This window comes from Coloeus monedula (genome assembly GCF_965178545.1).
Source record: "Coloeus monedula genome assembly, chromosome: 4".
Taxonomy (NCBI): Eukaryota; Metazoa; Chordata; class Aves; order Passeriformes; family Corvidae; genus Coloeus; species Coloeus monedula.
Window position 1 is genome coordinate 22,571,622 of NC_138784.1, and position 24,230 is coordinate 22,595,851.

General features: G+C 44.4%; 1 protein-coding gene across 1 annotated transcript in view; it reads left to right on the forward strand.

Annotated features, from left to right (window-relative positions):
- Positions 1-23,711, forward strand: part of ABTB3 (ankyrin repeat and BTB domain containing 3) — a gene marked incomplete at both ends in the record, with an annotated part of 166,557 nt that extends 142,846 nt beyond the window's left edge. The window contains 7 exons of the mRNA XM_082280575.1: positions 1,050-1,228; positions 14,145-14,250; positions 15,047-15,149; positions 16,889-16,970; positions 17,925-17,993; positions 20,891-21,004; positions 23,502-23,711. Of these exons, the coding sequence (XP_082136701.1) occupies positions 1,050-1,228; positions 14,145-14,250; positions 15,047-15,149; positions 16,889-16,970; positions 17,925-17,993; positions 20,891-21,004; positions 23,502-23,711 (863 nt within the window). The remainder of the gene's footprint in view (positions 1-1,049; positions 1,229-14,144; positions 14,251-15,046; positions 15,150-16,888; positions 16,971-17,924; positions 17,994-20,890; positions 21,005-23,501) is intronic.
- Positions 23,712-24,230: the final 519 nt, after the last annotated feature.

A 24,230-nucleotide genomic window follows, 5' to 3' on the forward strand; every position in this document is an offset into this window, starting at 1 on the left:
CAAAGGCAGGAGCAGGGAACTGACTCCTTGGTATGCGAGCTCTGCCAGTGAGGGATTTGAACATCGTGCCAGCCTGCTGGGAAGTTGCTTCTGCCTGTGGGGAGGGTGGTTGTGTAGTGCAGAGGGAAATCGATCTCGACTGTGTATTTACCATCCCCATTTGTCTGTTCACAGAGAAAGAGAGACCCGAGTGTCTGGTGTGCCTCTGCCTGGGGCAGTGCTCCAGCCCTGGGGACATGGGGCGTGGGTCAGGGTGTGCAGTGGGCTATGCAGGCAAAGATCTGGGGATGAACGAGAGGAGAGTGGCAGGGGTGCTCTCCAGACATTGAACATTTTCTGACAGGGAAGGAAAAACCTTCACTTGCCAAACACCAGGCTTGTATTTCCTTCCACTCCATTCTGTGAGAGCAGAAAGTAGGTCACATCCAGCCTGATGCCTGCAGAGGTACATTAGCTCCATGTGCTTTCTCACTCAGGGCATGGGAGCAGTTCCCTTTAACTTCCTGGAGAGTGGTTCTGCCACGACAATCTGCTTGAAAGGGCTGATCTGCTTAGCTTGCCCAGTGCTCTTTAGGGAAAATATTGATGATCAGGAGAGGACATGGGGTATCACTTAAAGTAAGTTTTAATCTGAAGACCACCAATTTGAATCCAGGTAGGTAGTGACCAAAATCAGGGGTTTTTACCATTTAATGGCTCTCCAGGGCCACATTTAAACAAATGAGCTAGTGTAAATCTAGTTTCCAAAAGGCTTTTGCAACGCAGAACCCCACAGCAATTACCACAAATTGGCAGTCTCAGCAGAGAAGCTGAAGGCAAGATGAGCAGAGAGACCACAGTCTTCTCTTAGCATTTGGAGGAAAGCCTCTGTGCATTAGCTCTGGGATGTACTGATAACCATCAGCCTTCTCAATTAGGGATAAATAGGAATTTGATTTCTTGAATTATTTGGCAGCTCTTGCTTAAAATCTTAACATAAGTAAAGGTAAAAAAGCAGAGGGGCATGTCCTTGCCTGGAGCTGGGAATGAGTTGTGTCCTCTGTCTGCAGGGGTTCCCTGGACGCTGCACACGTGGCTGGAGTCTCTGCGCACGTCCTTCCAGCAGCACCGACGACCCCTCATCCAGTGCTTGCTCAAGGAGTTCAAGTCCATCCAGGAAGAAGAGTACACTGAGGAGCTTATCACTCAAGGATTGCCTCTGATGTTTGAGATACTGAAGGCCAGCAAGGTAGGATAAATTACGTGTTTTAAAGGAAATCAGCCTTATTTCCATCCTGTAAGACATGAAAGCTTGCGATATTATTTTTGAATAGCTCTCCCAAATGTTATTTAGACTGCCCAGAATTATTATTATCTGTATTATGTATCTCGGGTTCTTTCACTGTAGAAGCATGGGTTATAAACACACAGGCTAATCATTTCTACTAGAACAGCCTAATAACAGGTGCTAACAATAAGCTGGAGAGACAACAGAAGCTGGTGCATAGTGGTGAAATTAAAGTCAAAAGAGTCACGGCAGCGTGGCAGAAGTTGTTGATAACCAAACTAATCCAAAGAGTAACTTCACCCAGCTTGTTTTACAGGACCATACAACGAAGCTAATATTCATGTTTACTTTGGATTTCTTTAGTCTGTCATGGCTTTTTCTTCCCTTCATGTGGGATTTGGACTCCCAACCTTGTGAGGAGACCGGTTTCTGCAAGCACAGAACAGGATAATTTTTTTAAGTCTTCTGTGTGAGTGCTTGTACTTGCAGCTTCCCCAGATTTATTCTTTCAGCTGACGTTTTCTTAGCCAGGCAAATCAGACTAGCAGAACCTTTCCAAGGAGGTACCATTGCAAGGGCATGCAAGTATAACAGCAACAGGGATGATCATGGGGCTGGCAAGGAGAGGAAAATCTCTTACCCAGAGAAGAATTTAAAACTTGTTATAAAACTCTTCTCTACTGGTCCCCCTGACAGTCAGTCACTCCCAAGGAATGCCCAGTCAACTTTTACTGTTACCAGAAAATCACTGTAGTGATGAAAAGCATCAAAATTATTTGGTTGCTGTTCTTTTCCTTCATGCACCACAGTACATGTTGGTATGGTCTTCTAAATGTTAAACTGAATGTAAGTAACTTTTATCACCCAACTCTATGTGTAACAGCAAGGAGCAAATAATTTTTAGCACCTGGAGTAATAGTCTTAAAAAAATGTGGAAAGGGTAGAGATTTTGGTATAGGCACTCAATACTGAAAGGTTCCAGACTTGGTATAGCTAGTGATGGCCTATGTGGATTTATTTCTTGTATCTTGCTACAAAATCAGGCTTGGACTAGAGTCCTTAGCAAATCCTGAATATTTGTTCCAGCATTGTTCTGATTTTTTGCTCCCATGAGCTTTGCCTTTGCAATTAGTTTGTATTGGATGGATATTTATGGAGAATATTTTGAGATAGGTTTTAGGAAATTGTTCCAATTCCTAGGATTTGTAGATTCCTTGTTCTGAACTCACTTGGGTTAATGTATGTTCATCCAGAAACTACCAGCAAAGTGCTGTTTGGTTTGAAAGTTGATAGGAAACTAATCATATTGAAAACTTAACAGTGATTAACTTTAGGCCTTGTAATCTAGGATGAGGGGGGGACTTTAACTGCTTTTCGCCTGGGTGGCTGAAACCAAGGCCAGCAATCATCATTAGAATAAGTCATTTACATAGGAGTATACCTTTGGTACATCTAGGTTTTCCACAGTCTATTGTAGGAGACCTGGAAAAAATAAGACTGCTACCTTCTGCTTTGGGTTTACTTAAAAAGCTAAACTATGGAGGGGTAAAACAACTGAAGTATCACAAAAACCCCTCCATGATGAAGAAGAAATCTGTGCTGATCTTTATGCCCCTGGGCCTGGGGGAGCTGCCTGTCTTCATCTATATCCACAAACACACACTCACGCAGTGTTTCATAGTCTTAGAAAAAATAATTAATCATTTTGGGATGTTGTAAGGGTTTACAAATTGTCTGCAAATGTTATGAATTATTGTGGCAGTCTTGTCCAAATGGCCTCTTACAAAGCTCTCCCAGACAGAAATGAGGAAAGCGACTATGCAACCCTTTGGAAGGAATCTACATAAATTCATTTGTAGGAGAATGAGCCAATAAAAGTTCTCCCTGGTCACTCCATAGAAGGCAGTTGAGAAAAGCCGAGATTTAAAGGATCTTCTGTTCCCCTTCTCTGGAATGGCTGAGAGCAGAGATTTCTATGTATACCATCAGAATGGAAATCTGCTTTAAGAGGTGCAGAAGGGCCGTAACTGTGGTTCACATCCCTCTCTCTTGGCAGCAAACTGTAAAGCTCTGCATTTTGTAGAGCTGTGGAAAGAGGAGCTTGATTTGCCCACACGGACATGCTTTTCCCTGTGGGCTGGAAACTTAGAGAGAGAGATTATGACTCTTGCTAAACATCACAGTCTGGCCCAGTACATTTCCTTAATGAGTTTTTCAGGGCAAAAAGTATAAAATAAGCAACTAGGAAGCAAAGAGCCACTTAGCAGTTCTTGGCTGATGTAAAACAAGATGTCCCATTTGCTACATATTGTGATGCTCGGTGTATTTTAATTGCGTGGCAACTTGCACCTAGTAGAAATGGCATTTTGCGTTCCTATAAATAGTTCCAGCTCTCCCATAATCTCAGAACAATTTACTAATATTAATGAGTTGAGACATGGAAGAAGATCTTATCCTCCCTTCACCAACAGGGAAACTGAGGTAATTAAACAGGCAGATTTTCAGCGTCTCATAGAGTGACAGTCCCAGTCTCAGAAGCTGTGATAACCTGGGTAAGTCAGACAGCAATTCATAGTTTTGAGTAATTTGGGCAGAGAAACTCCCCAAAAATCACGTGGGCAGGTCTCAGGGTAGGAAGCAAGCTTTCTGTCCCCACCTTCTACTTTGCACTGTCGTACGAAATGTTCTTGCAGGTTCCCAGGCCATGCAAAAAAAAAGGCCAAATGCTACAGATATGAAAAAATTAAAGAAAATGTAACCAGTACCTACAAGAACAGTGTCAGATATGAGGAATCCCTTTTGTCTTACAGATGGTTTATAAAACGCCTGTTTCTAGGGGATACAGATGTGAGGGTTTGTGTGGGAGCTCTGCCAGCACCAATGCTGGTGTCCTGTAGGGTGGCACTCCATTCCCATCTGTGTGCTGGGATGCTGACAGTAGAAATAAAAATAAAATTTGCAGAAGTCCTGATGTGGTAACACAGAGCAGCAACAAAAATTGGAAAGTCAGGCAAAGCTGGCTGAGCTGAAGTCCCTGGGTTTATGGCCTTTCTTCAAGCTGTGAAGTAAGTGGGGAAGAACAGTGTATAGGTTGCACATGGGTTGTTCAGTGCTGCACTAAAGCCCTGGAGGAAGTCTTCCAAAAGCACAGACAAAGGCTTGGTACCCGGCTCCTGGTGGCTTCCAGTGGGATGGAGCTCTTTCATTTCCTTTCATCCCTTTAAATGTCTGTATCAGCTGCACCATTGAGAATTGCACGGGGAGTGGGGCAGTAGTGGCATTTCCATGCTGGTGAGGCAGAGCTGTGAGAAGAGACAGAGAATCGCTCTGCAGTCTCTCCCTGCGCGGCTCCTGCTGTCCTGCAGTGAGTTTGGGTCATTACCAAATTAAAGACTGGGGGCAAGCTACTCTGGAAAAAGCAACATCTGTGGCAAAGACGTGGAGAGCTCGGTTTAAGGCACCTCTCCTAAGAGCAAGCAAAACTCAGACCAGGAAAACTCCGACACTAAAAATGTTGATGACACATGATGGTTTTGAGACACTGGATGGGTGGAAAAGGCGCTGCCATTTAGGGATGAATTGAATTTCTTTGGAAGATGAGCACACAAACTTAACCTGCTGGAAGTGGTTTAGACAGGGCTGTGTGAGGCAGAAGCCACAGTCACTTCTGGGAGTGAGTAGCCCCGAGCTAAACTTTAGCTGCTGTGTAGAGCAGAGTCAAGTTCCTCAAGATTAAAGTGATGCTGGAGATCTTGTTATGGAAGAATGATAGGAAGATACAACTGAATTCCTGCCTGTTGGTATCTGTGTTGTGCTTTTCACGGCCTGGGAAGACTCGCCCAAACTCCTCACTGAAAGCTTTCCTTTGCCTCCAGCTGAGGTTTGATGTTTGCATTGCCTGACCTTGATTCTGAGCTGGATTGCCCACCTGTCCTGTGTCAGAAGATCATATTTGCCTGAGGAGTGGATATGCCTGAGGAGTGGCCCCCCCAAACAGAGGCTTTTAAAAGAGCTGTGTGGAGGCTGCAGCTGGATATAGGGGCTTGTAGTGCCTGAGGTGAGGCTTGCAGGTCAGCTCTTCCGTGTTTGCAGAGATTCTCTTAAGGATAATATGCTGAATGTGCAGGGATGTTTCTTTGTCTTCTGTCTATGAAAATCCTGGAGCTGTTCAGTTTGATCTTGACATTTCCACAACTTGAAAAGAGAGACTCAAACCCCCAACCTTGGAAGTTAAACACATCTGGCCTTTGGAGGAGGTTGGTTTTAGGTTTCTACTCCAGGGCTTTGCATAAGACTGAATTGTCATTAAATCACCCAGCTCCATCTGTGTAGATGAGCCAGCACCATTGCCAGTTGTATGAGGTCATGAGCCAGTTTCATCCACTGCTTTCTCTTCCTACAGCCATTTACATCAGCTTGTCCTTGGCCTATTTTCTTGAGAAAATATACAGTCTTTAAATTCCAAATAATCTCTCTTACAGCTTTCTCCCTTTCCCCTGTAGGACAGGTAAGGAGCTCTCTGCCATTTCCTTGGATCCTGTGTGGCCATGCATTGCTGAAGTGTATGTGTGAGTCCACATGTGCATTGAGCACGTGTGCTGAAGCATTGTCTGAAGCTCCTAGAGGTGCTTCACATCAGGAAAATTTGGCTTAGGACTATGAGTATTCCTGTTAGTTATTGTCTCAGACAGAATCAGCTTGAGAAGTCGTAGGAGCGATCCTTCACTGCCATACCTTCATTGCATTCTGCAGCTTTCTCTTCATGCTTCCCATCCATTTCTGTCAGTGATGACATGTTTCTTTTATTTAGTTTAAAATTTAGCCTATTAGTGAGGTGTTGGGCAGCCAGGCTTGTAGAAAGAGGCAGTAAACTACTTTGCAAAGATGTTTCCTCAGAATTTAAAATTCCTGCAGTTTTCCAGCTTTGACAAATGCACCTATAGGCAGCTGAAGAAATGTGCAGGAGTGCACAGGTTCTTTTGGAAGGCTGAGCTGTTTGAATAACAGCCATCAGTGTGGTGTTGACAGTTATCAAGAACAAACAGCAATTCAGAACAATAACCAATTTTAAAATTCCAAAAGGATTCGGGCATGTGGGTATCCTGAGAAATCTAGCCTCTATGGCCTGAAAGCTAAAGTACTCTTTCAGCAGTAACTTCTCCATTTGGAAACGGAAATCTCTTAAAAGGAAAGTTTTGGGGTGTTTTTTTTTAAATATATCTTTTCAGAAATAGCCTTTGTCATAGATGCACTAACTACTGAAAAAGTATTTTCATGTCTCCATCAAACAGAAAGCAGCAAGAAAGAGTGAAACATGTGCTGTTGTGTTCCAGGAAAACTTTCAGAAGCTGAAGCTTGAGATGAGCATTCTGTTTCTCTGTTGCTGGGGTTTTTTGGATTTGATTCTTCTAAAACAAATGCTGGGAGGGGTTCCTCAGAGAATGTCAACAGACTCAGCTCATGCATCTGTTCTACTAAGTCCAGGCATGGTGGTAGCAAACATCAGTATTTCCTCAGGGTCTGCATGTGATCTAGAAAGTGGCACTGGAATACAAAGGAGCTAGAAAATTCCACGTTCTTCCGTTGCTTCGTGATCGGCTGAAATGAACGTTTCAGATGAGCTTGAGTGCAGCTGTGTTTTGCTGTGTGAAGCCAGACTCCCCTGTTCTGCAGGAAAGGCTAAGGCTAAGGAGGAGAGGTGAACCCTACACAGCACTGGGGCAGGCACTGTGTCATAATTGTGTCCCAGGGGAAAGTCCCCCCTTGGGAGAATGCTGTGCATGTTTCTGTTACCTGGAAACTATCAGGAAAGACTCCTTTTTGTCTTGTTGAACTGCTTTTCAACAGAAAATTGAAGTTTTATTGTAATTAAAGGTTTCACTAGGATATTTGTTTCCCACATAATATTTTACCTTTCTTGAAAAAATTAGCGCCTGAAAATGGAATATTTTGGCTGACAACTGAAATACTTCAGCTGAAGAAAAATGTGGAGTTTCCACAGAGGAGACAGACACACCAAAACCTGCACTAAAAATAACCCTGAAGACATCCCAGGATGCTGAAGGGTTTGCTTATGGATTCTATGGAGTGACTATTGCCCTTCTGTGTGTCTAATCTACTGCCCAGCCTGCACACGGTGATTGATCTTTTGGCTGGGACTTGTCATGATTTTGTTAGTCAGGTTTCACTGTTCTCAAGCAACTGCAGTGATCTGTAGCGTTGCCCATTGTCACTTGTAGCACTTCTGTGTCTGAACAGTTCCGAGTAAGCCGGACCCAGGTTATCCACACATGTACATCCTGCATCCTGCGTGTGAGATGCGAGCGCCAGGTACCGAGTGGCATGTTAATAACCACTGTTAACCCTGTCCTGTGCTTTCATAACACACATTCGGCTTGGTACTAACACAGGTTGGATTTTTTTTCCTACCCTCTGCTGCCTTCTAAAATGTTCCCCTGCCAGAGGCAGGAGCCGTTTCTTCATTTACAAGAAATGAATGCCGTGGATGTGACACCTGCCCTTTTTTGGGCTCTCACCCAGGGATTAGACTGTGCCCGTGGATCTGAGCTTTTTACATACAATGCACAGCTGTGCTATAAAGAGCCTTTTGAAAAGGAGGCTTGGCGGCTTTCCCAGAAGGAACGGAAGGGTCCATTTGTGCCTTACCTGTGATTAATTCTTTTCCGTTTGTGATTGCAGTGGAGGGGCTCGAGCCCAGCACTAACAAAACCCATTTTGTTGCGCAGTTCACTGCCTCTAACTGTAGCTCCAGCCTCTGGGGCTTCCCTCCCTTTCCAACTGTTGACTAATATTAATTATGTGTATGCTGCTTAACCATCTAGGAGTGACCATCTGAAGTGGCATTCAATCAGTTTTGAGGCATTTGGTAAAAGTGAATGTCGCAGGTTCGGTTTGTAACCGGGCAGAAACACCAATTTAGTGTAGTGGTTTGGTCCAAAATACTCATTACTGTTTATCTGCTGTGAGATAAGAATTAGGAGAAATGCAAAGCAGGCACCAAACTTGAAAGAATATAAAGAAGTTTATTAACAGACCTGAAAGAAGGAAAAGAAAAAAAAAATTATACCACCTTCAGAACTCTCCTCCTCCCCCCACCTTCCTCCCTTCTCCCACTGCCAATGTAAAAAGACAACCCTTAAGATGTTCAGTCTGTTTACCACTTCCATAATAACCTCGTTCAGTCCATTTAGGAAGAGAAGTCTCTTCTTGCTCATGCTATGAATGAAAACATTATCACAACGAGACAGTCGCCCACTTCCAAATATTGTTCAGTCCATTTAGGAAGAGGAGTCTCTCTGCCTGCGTGTGAGTCCCTTCCCCCGACTTGCAGCTTTTCCCGCAACTGCTTTCGAGGGTCCACTCTTGAAGTTTTTGGGGTACAATTTTAAGGTTGAGCCGTTCAGAAACAAAAACAGAGGCCCTTCTCCTTCCCTGGGAGCAAAGGGTCTTCATCATCTTCATCATCTTCATCATTAGGACTATCTCTGGGAACATCTCTAGGGACTGAGGTTTTCTCCTTTCCCGTTTGGAGCAAAAGTCCCCATCTGGTTCATCTCTCCCTGTCCAAACTTCTCATGAAATTACAGCTGTGTCAGCATCTGCCTATCTCAGCGCAGGTGCTTTTGCTTACGAGTTGAACACTCCACCCCCCATATCTTCATGAAATTACAACAGGGTACTCTGATATATCATAGCTTCACAACAGAATTTCAGCTTTAAGCATCTCCTCTCTCTCTTCCCTCAGGTTTTCAGCTCTTCACAGCAGTAAAAGGGTTAATCTCACCTCGGCCTTGCAGCTCTGCAGCTGGAATGTTGAATTTTTCTTATCGCAGTGGAGAGGGGGAAGAGCCGAGCCGCTCCGGCTGCCCACGGCAAGGCAGTGGGGGGGGTTCCACGGCTGGAACAGGTCCATGGCTCCAGGATGGCCGTGGCCCGGCCCAGCCTGGCCCAAGCAGGGCCTGGCCGGGCCCACTGGCCCCACACGGGGCCCGCAGCCACCTGTGCCAGCACCGGAAACGAGAGAGAGCTTGGGGGGGAGTTTGCCTATTCTTAAATGTGGATCACAGAGGTGTTCACAACTTTAAGTGGCTTAGAGAATTGTCCATATTCAAACTGGCCAGCTGATAGGTTCTATCAGTTCCCAGAGGAAACTGTAAGCACCCCTTAGCAAGGACGTCCCTTCCGGGACTATGCTTGCTAACCCATGACAGTGAATTATGCAAGAGGACAGTAGCAGGAGCACCTGTGCAAGGATGGAGAAGGTTCTGAGATGGCAAAGAAGGTCTCAGAGTTTGAATCTTCAGGGATGGGGGGAGCAGCAAAAAGCCCTCTGTTACTTCACTCTTTATCATTTTTTTCTGGGAAAGAGGAGCATAAATAGAGGAGTAATTCAGGGTTATCCCAGCATGTCAAGGATGAGTCCTCAGTGGGCTCAGGGTATCCTCAGACCCTACCACTGCTGGAACAGGTGTTGGGGACTGCATGTGAGGTGGGTGACTAGAAACACCACTTCTGTCACTTTGCATTTAGAAGAGAAATGGGTTCTCCCAGCATCCCCAGGACCAGAGAGAAAAGATATCTTTGCCAGTGCCTCTATTCTCTGAGCAGTGTGGTTTCTCAGCATGCTGGGGAGATGTGTATTAACAGGCAGACACCGAGCCCAGAAGATTGTTACTTTTTCTGCCTTAATGTGGTGAGCTTTTGGTTTTTGGACTATGTGGTAGAGGAGTTTGAGGGCCTGGCAGACTTAGGTTAACAAACAGCATTAATGTAGCTGAGCTGGTAAGGGTAATGTCAGTAGAAGAAAACCCTAAAATACTGCTCGGGATTTCAGAGGTAAAGAAAAGAAGCTTGACTTGTTACTGCTGTAGAGGGCAGCCACGTGGAGGTGGTAGGGTGTCTGTGGGCTGGTAAGGAGAACTAGGCAGTGGGGTTTGAGCAGTCTGCAACACACATTTTACCCTGCAGAGTCTGGGGTATAGACACATGTCCTGCACCAGGTACTGGAGAATATTGGCTATGTATTTCCCAGTTGTGTCCAGTACCTTGTAGGAACACATCCCAGAATGGCTATGCTGCGTTGATCCATATAACCTGGAATGGAGCAAGCTCTCCCAGGGTATGTGCCGAGGCCTGGAGGAGACTTCCCTGAATCCTGCCATAGACCTTTGTCAGATGGACACTCAGGAAAAAATATCCCTGCGCTCCCCACCCAGGTCTTCACCTCTTCTCAGATCAATCGACAAGGCATCTCTGGTCCAACAACTTGAAAGCCTCCAGCTTTGCTTCAAAAGAATTTATGAATTCCCCCTCACAGTTCAAGTGCATTCAGCAGGACTGGGGAATTCCTTTAGATCTCTGCTGAAGAATGCTTTTAAGTCAGGGGACTGCTTGCATCTACAAAGCAAAGTTGCTTGCTCACCAACCAGCTCTCTGCTGGAAGCACCATCTCCCTCAGAAGACTTTCTGTTGTTCCCTGTTCCCTCTTGCCTATCTGTAAACTACCCCATGGCTAGGTAAATATTTTTATATATCCTGTGCCAAGCTTTCTTCCCCCTCCCACAGAAGAAGATGTGCGTCGGCTCCCTTTGAGTGCAGATGAACGCCCATGTCTGAAGGGAAGCTGGCCTCGCTCCAAGTGTCAGCCTCACACATCCTGGCACAATGTTTTCCAACATCAAACTGTAGCAAGAAAACAAACTTTGGTTTGCTCCTCCAGTCTTCATATTGCCGCCCACAACTGCTGCAGTGAGCTCCTACAGCTGGGCTTTCACAGTTACACTGATAGGATGAAAGGGTAAACAGGGAAGAATTCTCCATCTTGGTGCTTAAATGAGAGCTTCTGAGCACCTCAGTGTGGGCCCTGTGTGAAGGGGAAGGTTGAATAGGCTGAATATGTCCTCCTGTCTTCCAGAACAATGCTTGTGCCCCGGGTCATGAACTTCTGCAGTTGTTCTCAGTTACTTCACAGGCAGCCCAAGTCCTCCAAGAGCAGGACTTGGCTTAAAAAAGCCAATTTTTTCCCCAGCCATCCAGCTGCAGATAAAGCATCCCTTTTCCCTCTCCTGTTTCTGTCTGCTTTATTGGTAAAAGTCAGCAGAGGCACTGTGGGGAGCAGATCCAGGGCCACAGCCCTGTGAGCTTGGCTGTGTGCTGGGGGTGTGGGAAGCAAACTTGATGTGCTACAATAACTTACACTCCCCTCCCTTGCTGCTGTTTGTTAGCAATGACTCTGAATAAGCACAGGCTTCAGCTTTCTCACTGAGCACGTTTTTTGGCCTTTGAGTGGCATGAGATATAAGTATTTAATGTTACCAACAGAAGCCAGAAGTCTCCAGCCTCCTCTCTGCCAAATGAGGTCAGTGTTCTGCACTGGAGGTCTGAAACCACTGTCTGATGGCGCTGCTTTCTTTGATGTGTCCATCCTAAGGTCTCTTTTCTCTTTGTCCCATCTCTGTTCCATGTCTTGGGGTTTTTAAGCATCTCTCATGTAAATGTACCATATCTTGAGCTAGTTAGAGCTTAGTTTACACCATTTTTTTCACAGTCTTGTGGGTAAAGTGGCTTTTTAATAGGCTCATATCTGCACACCACAGAGTTCGTGCCCAGTTGGTGACCCAGGGAGCAGGCAGCACCTAGCCGGTGTAGGCAGGCTCCCATGGGATTGTCTGCAGGCACAACTGATTCTTTACATTGGTTGGAGTTACTAGCAGAGATCCCCTTCTCCCACTTGTGTGGCTGAGTTTGGCCTGTCCCTGCCTGGTCTCGGTGCAGCCGGATGTCCTGGTCCATGGTGCTGTGGTTCAGTGTGGTGAGTTAGGCCTGCAGCTCCTAACAAGGCACTGCGAAGTCAATACCCGGATTTTCCATCAGCACATTCCCACAGGCACCCTGGAAGGAGGAGTTGCATTGTCTTTATTGCTGTGATGTGTGTTTTTAAAAAGCTATTGCGTAGGCACAGCTCTGGCTGGGACTGGTGAGTTCATGGAGCCCACTGAAACCTCAGTGACACAGACAGGACCTGTGCACCCCGGCAGATTGGGGAGGGCGCTGCCCGGAGCTTTCCTCTTCAGTGCGCTTTGCTTGTGTTCACTGCAGGTAAAGGTGAGCATTGCTTCTCCTCTCCAGAAGCTTCCCTCTGCTCTAACCATGGAATTGTCCCCATCTTCTCTTGTGTTTTCTGGCTTCTAGGATCTGCCAGATCCAACCGGGAGCTGCCCTGCTGTAATCAGCATCCCCCCGGACACACTCCTCCCTGGCTGACTCAGTCGGCCCTGGCGCTTCGGCACAGCCCTTCTGAGCAGAGAAGAAAATGCTCTTTCTGCCCTGTCTGTCTAAAGCTTTCCCTCCCAGCCCTCCTGGCAGCTGAGTCACTTCCTTCTTTAAATCTGGCCTTAAATCTTCCTTTTCTCTTTAGCCTGTGATTCACTCCCTTTGTGAGGGCTTTGCAGAGCTCCAGTGGGAGGATGCTGAAGAGTGAGATGCTCCTGGGGTGAGACACCCTCCTTGTGTCAGAGCCACAGTGGTGAGCCCCCCTCTGAAGGCTGGGCCCTGTGCCTGCTAAATGGTGTCTCTCAGTATGAATATTTCTCTTAGTGTTTCTTTCAGTGCTACATCTGACATAGTAATAGGAGCCAACTTGTGCCTGCGGGCAAGTGCATGTAATTTCCTTTGACATCAGCATGTGCCTGTGAGGGAACAGCTCTACCCCTTCCCACCCTGTTTGATTAGATTCAGTAAGGGAGTCATTACAGCATCTCTGCCACTCCTCCTTGTCACTCCTGGGATTTAAGGAGCACTTCTGAAATGTGCTCAGAGCAAGGAAAGCTTCAATTTCTGCTTCTAAAGCCTGGAGATATTTTTAGTATAATATCTACACTCCTCAAATTTTTGTATTACGAATTTTTTTTGTCCCTCACCTGCTTATTTCCTGGCCTTTGACCCTCTTACGTCTAAGTGTCTTGCCATTTCACAAGTTTCCTGGTGTGGAGAGAATCACCAGCCAACAGGGTAGTTAAAAGATGTCACCATGAATTAACAGTGTGGCACTGCTGAGCTTGTCTAGACTTGCTCCGGTTATCAGCAAAGTGTGGGATAAAATTTGCTATAGCTTTTAAATCCTGTTTTCATCTGGGACTTAGGTAGTTAAGCGTTAAATCCATTTCACTACCCTTACAGCTTAGGCATACAAATTCTCAAGGTACTCAGGAAAGCATCCTGTGGGTGCCTTGGCCCCAGAGTTGGGGCAGAAAGGGGTAAGGCCAGGGACCAGACCTGGTTTTGTGAGGGTCTGGTGGCTTCCACAGCACAGTAGTGCCCACACTGGTGCCAGAGGTGTATTTGGGATTAAATGAGTGGCTGGCTCTGATGCCTCAGTCACTCTGTAAGGGAAGGGTCTGTTTGTGAGACTGCTGCACTTGAAAATGCATGCAGGCTGTGCAGCTGTATCTGTCTGTAGCTCAGGTTTTCCAAGACATGACCAGTGACCATTGTCTAAAGAGAAAAAAAAAAAAGTCATTTTCCAGTACAGTAAGTCTGCAAATAAAAAAAAAAATCACTGTTGTAAAGGAACTTTGTTTTTGCAGAGGGGACAGGGCTGTGGAATTTGTTAGGCAAAGAAGACTTGTCATCCAAGGAGAAGACTTTTTCATTTAAAATGATTTGTACAGGAGATGTAGCAATCAAGTAAATGAGAGCTGCAGTTTCTGACAAATGCTAATAATCGTAAGCTCTGATTTTTAATAAAGCTTCAGCAATCACAGTTTTCACCTTCAAAACAGGCAGCTGGTTGAGAACAACGTAACATGTCCTTTGCATACTGATCTTACGTTGCATATATTTGTTTTCTTTTGCTTAGAATGAGGTGATCAGCCAGCAGCTCTCTGTCATTTTCACTCATTGCTATGGACCCTACCCCATCCCAAAGCTTGTGGAAATTAAGCGCAAGCAGACCTCCCGCCTGGGTAAGTGGAAGATCCTTGTCAGCTCTCCAGGGAGAGCTGTGGGAAGGCTGTTGCTGGGCAGGTGCTTGAGGGGGCCACAAGTCAGAAAAACCTGAATTTAAAAGACAGAATTAGAAAAGGAAGGGCCCCAAACTTAGCCTGACCTAAAACTCCCACTGAAATCAGGAGGGTCATCAGGTGTGCTCAAGTGGGGCTGTAAGTCTGCAAAGATTTGTCTGTGTTGCTCATTAGGCTGGGATCCAAGCCTTGGGCCTGGAGCCAGGTGTGTGTCTGGATCTCACAGCACCCTGGCTGCTGCCTGCAGGTGATGCTGCACTGGCACAGCCTTCCCAGCTTGGTCAGCAGAGCCCAGGGTGTTTTCAGAGGACTGAGAGAAGACCCAAGCAATTTTCCAGGACCCTCTTCCCCTTGACACAGACTTCCTTACACAGGGAGAGTGGCCTAATAGGGTATAAATGAGTGTAGGCCCTTCCAGCATCTGCTGAGCTGCAGTTTGCTCTGGGCAGCAGAGCTGGGAGGCTGTGCCAGTGTCACACAGAGGGGACGGCTGGCTGTCATTGCAGCAAGGTCATCATGGACTTCAGAGCTTTGAATTCCCTCTGTCTGAACCTCCATGTGGTTGTCTGAGGGGCTCCTGTCTCAGGCTGCCCAAAATAGCTTTTTGGGCTTTACTCATTAAAAACAATATCCTTCCATTCTGTTGCTTTCTTTTGTCACAACAGGAAAACAGTGTGTTCATGACCTCTTCCAAATTAAAGTTACTGTCTTTTTTGTTTCCTTCTTTTTGTGATTCTAGATCCCCATTTTCTTAATAATAAAGAGATGTCAGATGTCACATTTCTGGTGGAAGGAAGACCATTTTATGCACATCGAGTGTTGCTATTTACTGCATCACCAAGGTAAAATAGAGATACATTTCTGGTTTTTAACAAAAATAGAATTTGATTTTGTGGGTTTGTGTTTTTTTTCTTTTTTTGTTTTAGTGTTCCCAGTTCTTCAAGGGCTAGTGGCCCAATCTTCAAGTTTTTCTTGATCAGAACATCCCCACAGCTTGTTTCTGTTTGATCTGCCAGACATTTAACAAGTGCTCCTGTCACTAGATTTTCATCCATGCTTTCAGCCATGCATCTGACTTCATTCCACTGAGGCACATTGGCATGGTGCTCATTGCTGCACCCAGTTCTTGACCATACAGGAGTCTTAATATTTTGATTCTTAATAATTTATCTTGTGAATGGCTAAATCCTACCATGCATCAGTTTAGGCAGTCTCAAGGAAAAACAAGCTACCATCACACAATTCATTGACAGCATTTGACAGCTTTTAAATAAAATTAAATAGCTGTGAAACATGTACTGTATCCAAAGGCAATACTTACTGTTTCCTGTGCTCAGAAGGCTGAATGTGGGTTACCCAGCTCAACCCAACCTAAAAGTTGCTCACAACCGTTATTTGTATGCAGCTGTATAATTCAAGGTGTTCTTTTAAACAAATCTAGGTGGCCCTCCATAGCAACTTAGTTCAAGATATGGCAAGGACAAAGCACTGAGTTTTGACAATTTAAGCAATATGGGAATTGATGCTAGTCATGCAGCCAACCCACAGCACAGAGTAAAGAGATTTACATAAAGTAACTGCAGTATCTGACCCTGCCTTCAATTAAGAAATGGATATTTGGGTTTAGAGCTTCTTGGTAGATGTACAAATATGTTCCAAAGTCCAGCTTTAAGCTTACTAATTGTGTTTATAATAAAGTTTGGCACAAGTGAAAGCAAATAAATTGTTATCTGTATTTTAATTAACAAGATGCAGTCATTATATGTAAAAGGTTACCATCCAGCACATGCTGGTCTTGATAGATCAGCCAAGCTTTGAACTACTGCTGGAAGGTCAGATGAATTATCAAAGAGAGGAAGTACAAGGGCAGGTGTATCTGGCAGGACATTCCTCATTTTCACCTTCTGATCAATGGGAATACCTGGTTTTGAGAAGTAGATTGTTGTGTATGTATATATCTCACATAAGTCTGAAGTTATTAACTAAAATTATGTGAGTTTTTTGTCCTGAAACTTGTGTCTGAATTTCGGGTTTTGCTAATCAGAGAACAGCAACCTGTCCAGTTTTCTCTTCTGCCTCTTCTTACACAATTGTACTGAGCCTTCATAGGAGCATTAAAAGTCTGTTGTTGTTTTAATATTTTGTTCCAAAACATTTTTTTAAAGCAGCATAGTGGGCATAAGCCAAAATTTATCACATTCAAAAAAGGAAAATGTTCAGGTTTTAAATGCCGCGAATAGTCATAAAAGATCATGTTGCCTTCAAGAAAAAAATTTTGGTTTTATATATGCATCATTACAGAATCTGAATTTCTGATGTGCATTTTATTCTATTGTTATATTAGATGTATTTCTCAAAAATTTCAAATTGAGATCTCCTAGAGAGAGGCTTCTTCCTTTTGGTTTGAACTTTATGTTAGTGTCTAAATCTTGATGCTTTTTGGTGACAAATCCATTCATTTCAGTATACTGTTTTTGCAAGAGTTGATGCTGTCGTTCCACTGCACTTCTGTATTGGTTTTGCTGTACTTTTTCACAGAGATAATTGGGCTGGTATTTCAATTTTGCTCCTTTTTCTTTAGGTTTAAAGCATTGCTGTCTAGCAAGCCCGCATCTGATAGTACTTGTATTGAGATCAACTACGTGAAGTACCCCATCTTTCAGGTACAGTCCTCACACTGAATTTGAATGGAACTTGTAAGAGAGCACCATGCATGCCCTGATCAAAGTAGTATGTATGTACTTGATAAAGCAGGGCAGTGGTTTCACAAGCACAGGCTTCATCTCTGTCCATACACTGCAGAGTGCTATTGATTGCAAATGTGCCCCAGCAGATCCAGCAACGTGCATTTCACTGGCATGGGCTGTGCACACAAAGCACTGCCTGCCACCAGAAAGCACTTCTTTCTGTAGTTGGCTCTTTCTGTATTTAATGGACAGGTTTGGAAGAGACACATTTCATTCCCTTCCTTTGCAGTGTTCTCCAATTTTTTGCCATGAAAAGGCAGGGCTTGCTCTCTGTACCTGTAGCATGTACATGGATATGCTTCCCTTGCTTTGAGCTGGAGCTCAGACAGCTCCATGTGTCGACTGTTACTGCTGCAAATAATTCCCAACTGCCTACAGTAGCTGTGGGCTCCCTGCAGGGGGATCTTAGTTATCTTGTATTACAGTGCAAAGCCTCCTTTACCTCTTTCTTATCATCCATGCATGCCCACACACAGCTGGATGAAGGTGGCCTTTGCCAGGGAAGGAATAGGGGAATAACTGTTATATATGCTGTGTTTGCCTGAATCAGTGATGTGCTTAACAGACTGGGAAATACACTGAAAATTCAGAATGGGTTAATCAGTTTCCTGCAAACTGTTTGGAGCTCACCAGAAAGTCCAGACAATTTGAGGGTGAGGGTTGAGACATTAGACTACCTGTGAGAAGGAAACATTGGACTTCGCAGAGAGAGAGAATAACCAAACATATCTTTGAAATCAGGAGGCTTGAGCCTGATTTACCTACAACTCCATGGTGGTGTTAGGAGAGCCTTGGGTATTGTCTGCATCGTCCCCTGTTCCTCTATGTCTTGGATTGCTTTTTATAAATACTCCCTTTGTTTTATTACAGCTGGTTATGCAGTATCTTTATTATGGAGGTGCAGAGTCACTCCTGATTAAAAATAATGAAATTATGGAGGTAAGAGACATTTATTTAATTGCAGTGGGAGCGATGCTGACTGATCTGTGTACCATTCACCCGAGGGCACAGGGCCATTAGACAAGACCTGAGCACTCCTGTAAGAGCCAGCAGTGCCTCACCTGGAGTGCTCAGGCTCTCTGCAGTCCTGCAGGAGACTGGGAGACTTTGCAAGACCTGCTTAGAGGCAGAAGTGGTGTTACTGAAATCTGGAATCAATTTCCAGCAACATAGTGTTCTATCCTCCCTATCTCAGCAGCATTAAAAACATTCAATTTGGTTCCTCACATGGGAAAAGTCTTGGGCATGTGCTGGGCTTTAACCATGAGAGAAATCCACTGGAGACACAGTTCAGTTCAATTTCAAGCATGTGACTCTCAAATTCTACAAATAAAACCATAATCTGCTCCCTGAGATATGGAGACTTCTTTGCCCCTTTCTCACTGGATGTAAAACATCCAGGTGCTGCTGTGGCCTTTTGCAAAAGCCAAACCAAGCCAGCTGGAGCTGACTGAACCTTCAGTGTAGCCACACAACCACGACCTTATGGATGTTAAGTTATCCCCTTCCAAATACTGTGTGCCATCCTTGTCAGCTGTGATCAGCAAAACCACTCCAACTACATAGAACTAAAGGATATTTGAGCAAATTCTTGACAGTCATTCAGGGAGTTTTCAGGCAGCCAAAAAGAATGCAGGTCAGTAAATACTAAAATCAGAGCTACTTAAACAGCTGGTAATCATCAGTGTCTGCCACCTGTCTATCACAGGGTCATAGAATATCTCAAGTTGCAAGAGACCCATTAGGATCATGAAGTCCAACTCCCTGCTCCTTGCAGGACTATGTAAAACTAAACCACATCACTCAGAGTGTCATGCCTTGAGCTCTGGCAGGCTTGGTGCCATGAGCATTTCTCTGGGGGAGCCTGTTCAGTGACTGACCACCCTCTCAGTGGAGAACCTGTTCCATTTCCTCATGTCTGGTCACTGTTTTACTGCTGCCTGTATTATTCTGTCCCTATAACACTACTGTCTGGCAGCCAGGATGGAATGGACAGGGTGGAACTGCTCAGGACTGAAATTATCCCTCTCTAGTGCAGGGAGTGGATTTTTAAGTAAGCATACCCACATTGACTTCCTGAGCTGTATAGGAAAAGTTCACTAATTCTCTATTCCACTCAGAGTTTGGAAAGACCTCCTGAATTTCTAACCTTTTCTGAAATAGGGAATAGACTAGGCAGTGCAGTGACTTTATAGAGATGTGTGTTATCACCTAGGCTGTTAAAAAGCTTGTGCTGCATTTCAGCTGGCAGCTTGCTCTACTTTTGTGACATCTCAAAACTTCTGTGACTCCAGAATGTATGACTGATTGATTGATCTCTTGATAACAGATCTGGCCATGGTTCCTCACAGTTTGAAGTAATTACAAACCAGCACATGACTGCTTGAGCCACAGAGGCATCTGGAATAGGATTTGGCTTTATCTTTCAAAACTGCATTTAGTAACTTGCCTTATTACAAATATGATAACAAGAAGCACCAGAAATACTCCACAGAAATCTTTGCGGCAATTCATAATTGGGGCCAGCTGGCTGCTATCACATCAGCACTGCAGATTTCCAGCACTTGGATTTATTTATGGGATTTAAGTAGAGCTTGAGCAGACTGCATAGGAGAAGTCAGAATAATGTCATGAAGTTTCAGGGTTTTGTTTGTTCCCCAGTGTAGCATGAGAGCCCCTTTGGGACAAACAGGTTAGCTTTCTCATATCAGCCGCAGATAATAGGGGCTGCCTAAAGGCCTGAATACCTGCATAAGTGCTGTTTAAACACCTGAACAGCTTGGCCTAAGGTCTGGCTGGATTACAGCAAGGTGTCAAGCAATGAAGAACCCCAACCTGCTTTCTAAGGCAGAGCAGAGAGCCAGAGACAATGACCTACCATGGAAAGACAGAAAACGAAATTACTTTTCCCTGCTGTAAAAGGACAGAATAAGGGAAAAAGAGGAAATCTTAGCACTGCTGAAATCAGTTGGAGAACTCAAAGTTCAAGCCATTTTCACCCCACAGGCGTGCAGAGATGCCAAGGCAGTGCCAGGGTAGGCAGTACAGTCACATCGGGGGATGCAGGGCTAAAAAGGGAGGTCAATGCTGGTGTCAGGAGAGCTATGGTAGAGCAGTGACAGACACATGACACTCACCTGAATGCTAGCTAGGCATTGCCTCACAAAGCTGGTTCCCACCTCTGTGCACTCATTCCTTGGAGTAACAGCCAAGGACCCAGACAGTGTTTCAGTGGATATCTGGATGTCCCCTTACAGCTGCTCACAAGCTAGGACAAGGAGCATATGTAGATCTGATTCTATTCCCCTGAGCCTGCTGAGGTGGCAGGTTTGAGCTTTATTGTCTCTCTAGATTTAGACTGCCCAGGATGGTCATGATCATTTGGTTTGAATTCCTCTATACTCTTGATCCTGACCTTTTAGGTGACTTCCCCACATCTAGCCCAGGTGCTCTGTTTCAATAAGATCTTGGGGAACAGTTGAACCAGAACTTTGGGTTTTGGGGTTGTATTTGCAGGTCCCTTATTGCAGAGTCATGTTTGCAATATTCTTCAAGCCGCTGTTTCCTTTTTCTCCTTGTCCAAAATCAGCATGTGGACCTGAGCAGCCTTTGGTGTTCTCTCTGTGTACAGATTCCCACAGTGTGATTTAGAAGGGACTGCAGAGGGTTAAAACAACCAAGCAATCTTCTCATTCTGACTTTTTGTCAGTACTTTTCATGCTAACTGAAGAAAGGGCAGAGGAAAAAATATAATGAAACAGTAAAGAAGCAAGCTCTGATTCTGTATCGCTCAGCAGTTTTTGACTATTTTTTCCATGCCTTTTGTTTTTTTTTAGCTTCTCTCTGCTGCTAAATTTTTCCAGCTTGAAGCTTTACAACGACACTGTGAGATCATTTGTGCAAAAAGCATTAATACAGAAAACTGCGTGGATATTTATAATCATGCCAAGGTAAAAATAACTGCATATGCTTGCATGTTGTGTGTCTGCTGTCATCCTCGTAGGTCAGTTTTATGATAAGTAGTGAGATATATATATAAAAATATATTTATAGCTCGTATGCTTACTGCGTTTGTTACATGCTTAAGATTTGTCGTTCTTTTTCTGGGACTGACTAGTTCTTAGGTACCTGGTATAGTGACAGTCCGAAATTGTGTAGTCTAAGTACAAGGTGGCAGCTTCTCAGCCCCTTCCCTAAGTGGTTCAAACTCAATTTGAGTGTACCACTGTGTGGGAGATCTATCCCTTATTCATGGCAACACAAACTGCTGAGCTGATTCAACAGGAATCACTAAGTGAAGAAGACACCTCTGCTTTCACCTTCCAAGGTGCATTTTCCCATTTCCATTACCTGTTTTTTCCTGCCTGAAGCCCAGTGGGGTGATACACTCAAGGCTGGTGACACCTTGTCAATATATAAAAATGCCACGTTGTGGAAGTGCAATGGCTCAGAGCCCTGCAAGGATGGTAATGAGAATTTTATGTCTTGGAGAGTTTCTTATTGGAATCAAATTATATACTTAGCTTGTGAGGTTGCCTAAGTCATTAGACGTAAAAGCATGGCATTTCTTGTCCTAGAAAACCTATTTTCACGCATTGGTGGAGGTGGTTACCACATTGATTAGTTTCAGTTTTTTCCCTCCTCATGTGTAGTAGTTAGACTTTCACTTGGAAGATGGAAATGACGCACTAGTAAGTGCAGCGAAATATTCTTCAAGCATTTCTTAGGAGATTTTTTCTGTAACTTACATGGTCTATACGAAAGATAAACTGATGCATTGTGACTTGGAGGTTTGATTGAACAGAGTAATGCTGCAGATTGCTCCAAACCCCTGCAGATCTGACCTCCATTCCCATCATCAGGTATTTCATACAGAGAATAGTGATGCTAGGTCTTCAGATAACATGCAATCAATGTTTGAAATAGCACAAAGGTCCACCTATAAAAATAGGCAATGAGGTATTTACATTTAATGTAAGAGGGAAAAATTACAGTGCAGGAATCATTTGAAAAATATTTGATTTGTCTTATAGCTCATGTGGGAACTTCTCAATTTGTATTACTGTCAGTAAAATTAATAATTTTGCTTTAAAGTCACATGTTTTCTTTGAACTGTGAAATGGGGCTGTTATTTGCATCCTGATGGAAGAAAATTTTTACATGGAGCTTTAGACCTGTCTGAGGAACTAGTACACTGTTGATGCTGGGACTTGACAAACCCAGTGGCTAAATCCAGCTCCTAGTTTGCCTATAAGAGCCCCAGCCAGCTGCAAGTTATTTGTGCCTGCATCTCCCAATGGAAGCAGTGGAAATGGGGAACCTGGGTGGGTTTTGCAGCCTGTCATGTTGGCACTGCTGTGGGTAAGGTGTTGCAGCAGTAGCCAAGCTGGCTGTGCATGAATCTTTGACTTCTGGAGTTAGTTGGGTTGGAGGGGACCCCTAGTCTAGTTGGAACCACCCTGCCATGGTCAAGGACACCTTTCTTGACCTTGCTGCTTTGCAAGCTCATCTGCTTGCAAAGGACCTCAGGAGATGCTGAGACATGCCTTCGTAGAGGGGGATGTGTGAGCAGGTTGGCCCAGAGACATGTGGAGCTCAGCCTTTGTCATCAGGATTGAGGGGAAGATACGGTTTGGTGGATGGTCCCATGCAGGGCCAGGAGTTGGACTCGGTGATCCTTGTGTGTCCCTTCCAACTCAGTGTATTCTGTGATTCTGTAATGTGGATTTGGTCATATTTACAAATAAAAGCTGACTGGAGAGTACTGATATCATTAAAATCCCTATGGGCTTTCCATTTTAAAATTGCAGTCATAGAATTGTAGAATACCAGCTTGGAAGGGGCTTCAGGGATCATCTGTTCCAACCTTTCTTTGCAAAAATACAGTCTAGACAAGATGGCCCAGCACCCTGTCCAGCTGAATCTTAAAGTGTCCAATGCTGGGAAATCCACCTCTGCCCTGGGGAGATTTTTTCAATGGCTGATTGTTTCCATTTCTCCTCCAAAGAGTCCTCAAAGCATGAAATTTTGCATGAGAGCTTTCTGCAGTCATATGTCCCATCCTTGCTACAGACGGCATTCTTGAAACGCAGTCTGTAATGTTTTCCCAAACCTGCAGTTTTAGGGTGTAACTTCTAGCATGAAATCATGGGTCTGGTAAACTTTGTGGTAAAACTCCCATCAATTTCCAAGGGAGCAAAGCTTCAGTCTGTGGAATTTTGTTTCCCAACAGCCAGGGTCTTTTAACATGGAATTATTATGAGAGTCATCAGCATAAAATACTGTTTGATTAACTCCTTTCCCGCCATGCATTCATATCTGTAAGTGTTACTGTGCCTGTCTAAAAGGCTTAGCGTGTGTATTTGTTTGTGTGCAGCTCTTATGCACTGTGTTTGCTGCCTGGGTTTTATCAGAATGGTTATCTCTCTCTAATTTCACTTCCCGTAGTTCCTCGGCGTCACAGAACTATCTGCCTATTGCGAAGGCTACTTTCTGAAAAATATGATGGTCCTCATTGAAAATGAAGCTTTCAAACAATTGTTGTATGACAAGAACGGAGAAACATCTGGTCAGAATGTACTAGAGGACTTACAGAGGACGTTGGCCACAAGGATTCAGTCAATTCATTTGTCTTCTTCAAAGGGCTCCATTGTGTAAAGCTGAGGAAGATGGTAACCCTCTAATAACAGACCCTGCAAGTTAAGTCTGCTGTTGCAGTTGCTCAAACCTGTTGCAGTTGCTTAAATGACTACAAAAAAAGAAAATGTAAAAAATTCTACGTCGCATCCAAATAGCTCTGTTTTGGCCAAAGGTGCTGCTGTGCTGGGGCTGTGTCCCCATCTGGATGAGAGAACACAGAAAACAAAGTTCCTCCCTGGTTTTGAGCAAGCTGGGTACCAGAGTATCCGGTGAATTGCCGTTGTACTCAAATTCTGAACACGAGCCTGTTCGTGGAGCTTGATGCCAACAAAAGCCAGAACTCACATCCCTGAACAGCAGAAGTCCCTGCCTGAAGGGTAGTGCTGGGGAACACCTGAATTGACCAATTAATCATTAAAGTCAGATTTGTTCCAGTGTTACACAGTTAAGAACTATATCTATCCCAGAGTCCATTATCTTGTGCATTTAAGAAATGTAAGAACTGTTACTGCTGTCCAGCTAAGATCGGCTGTATTA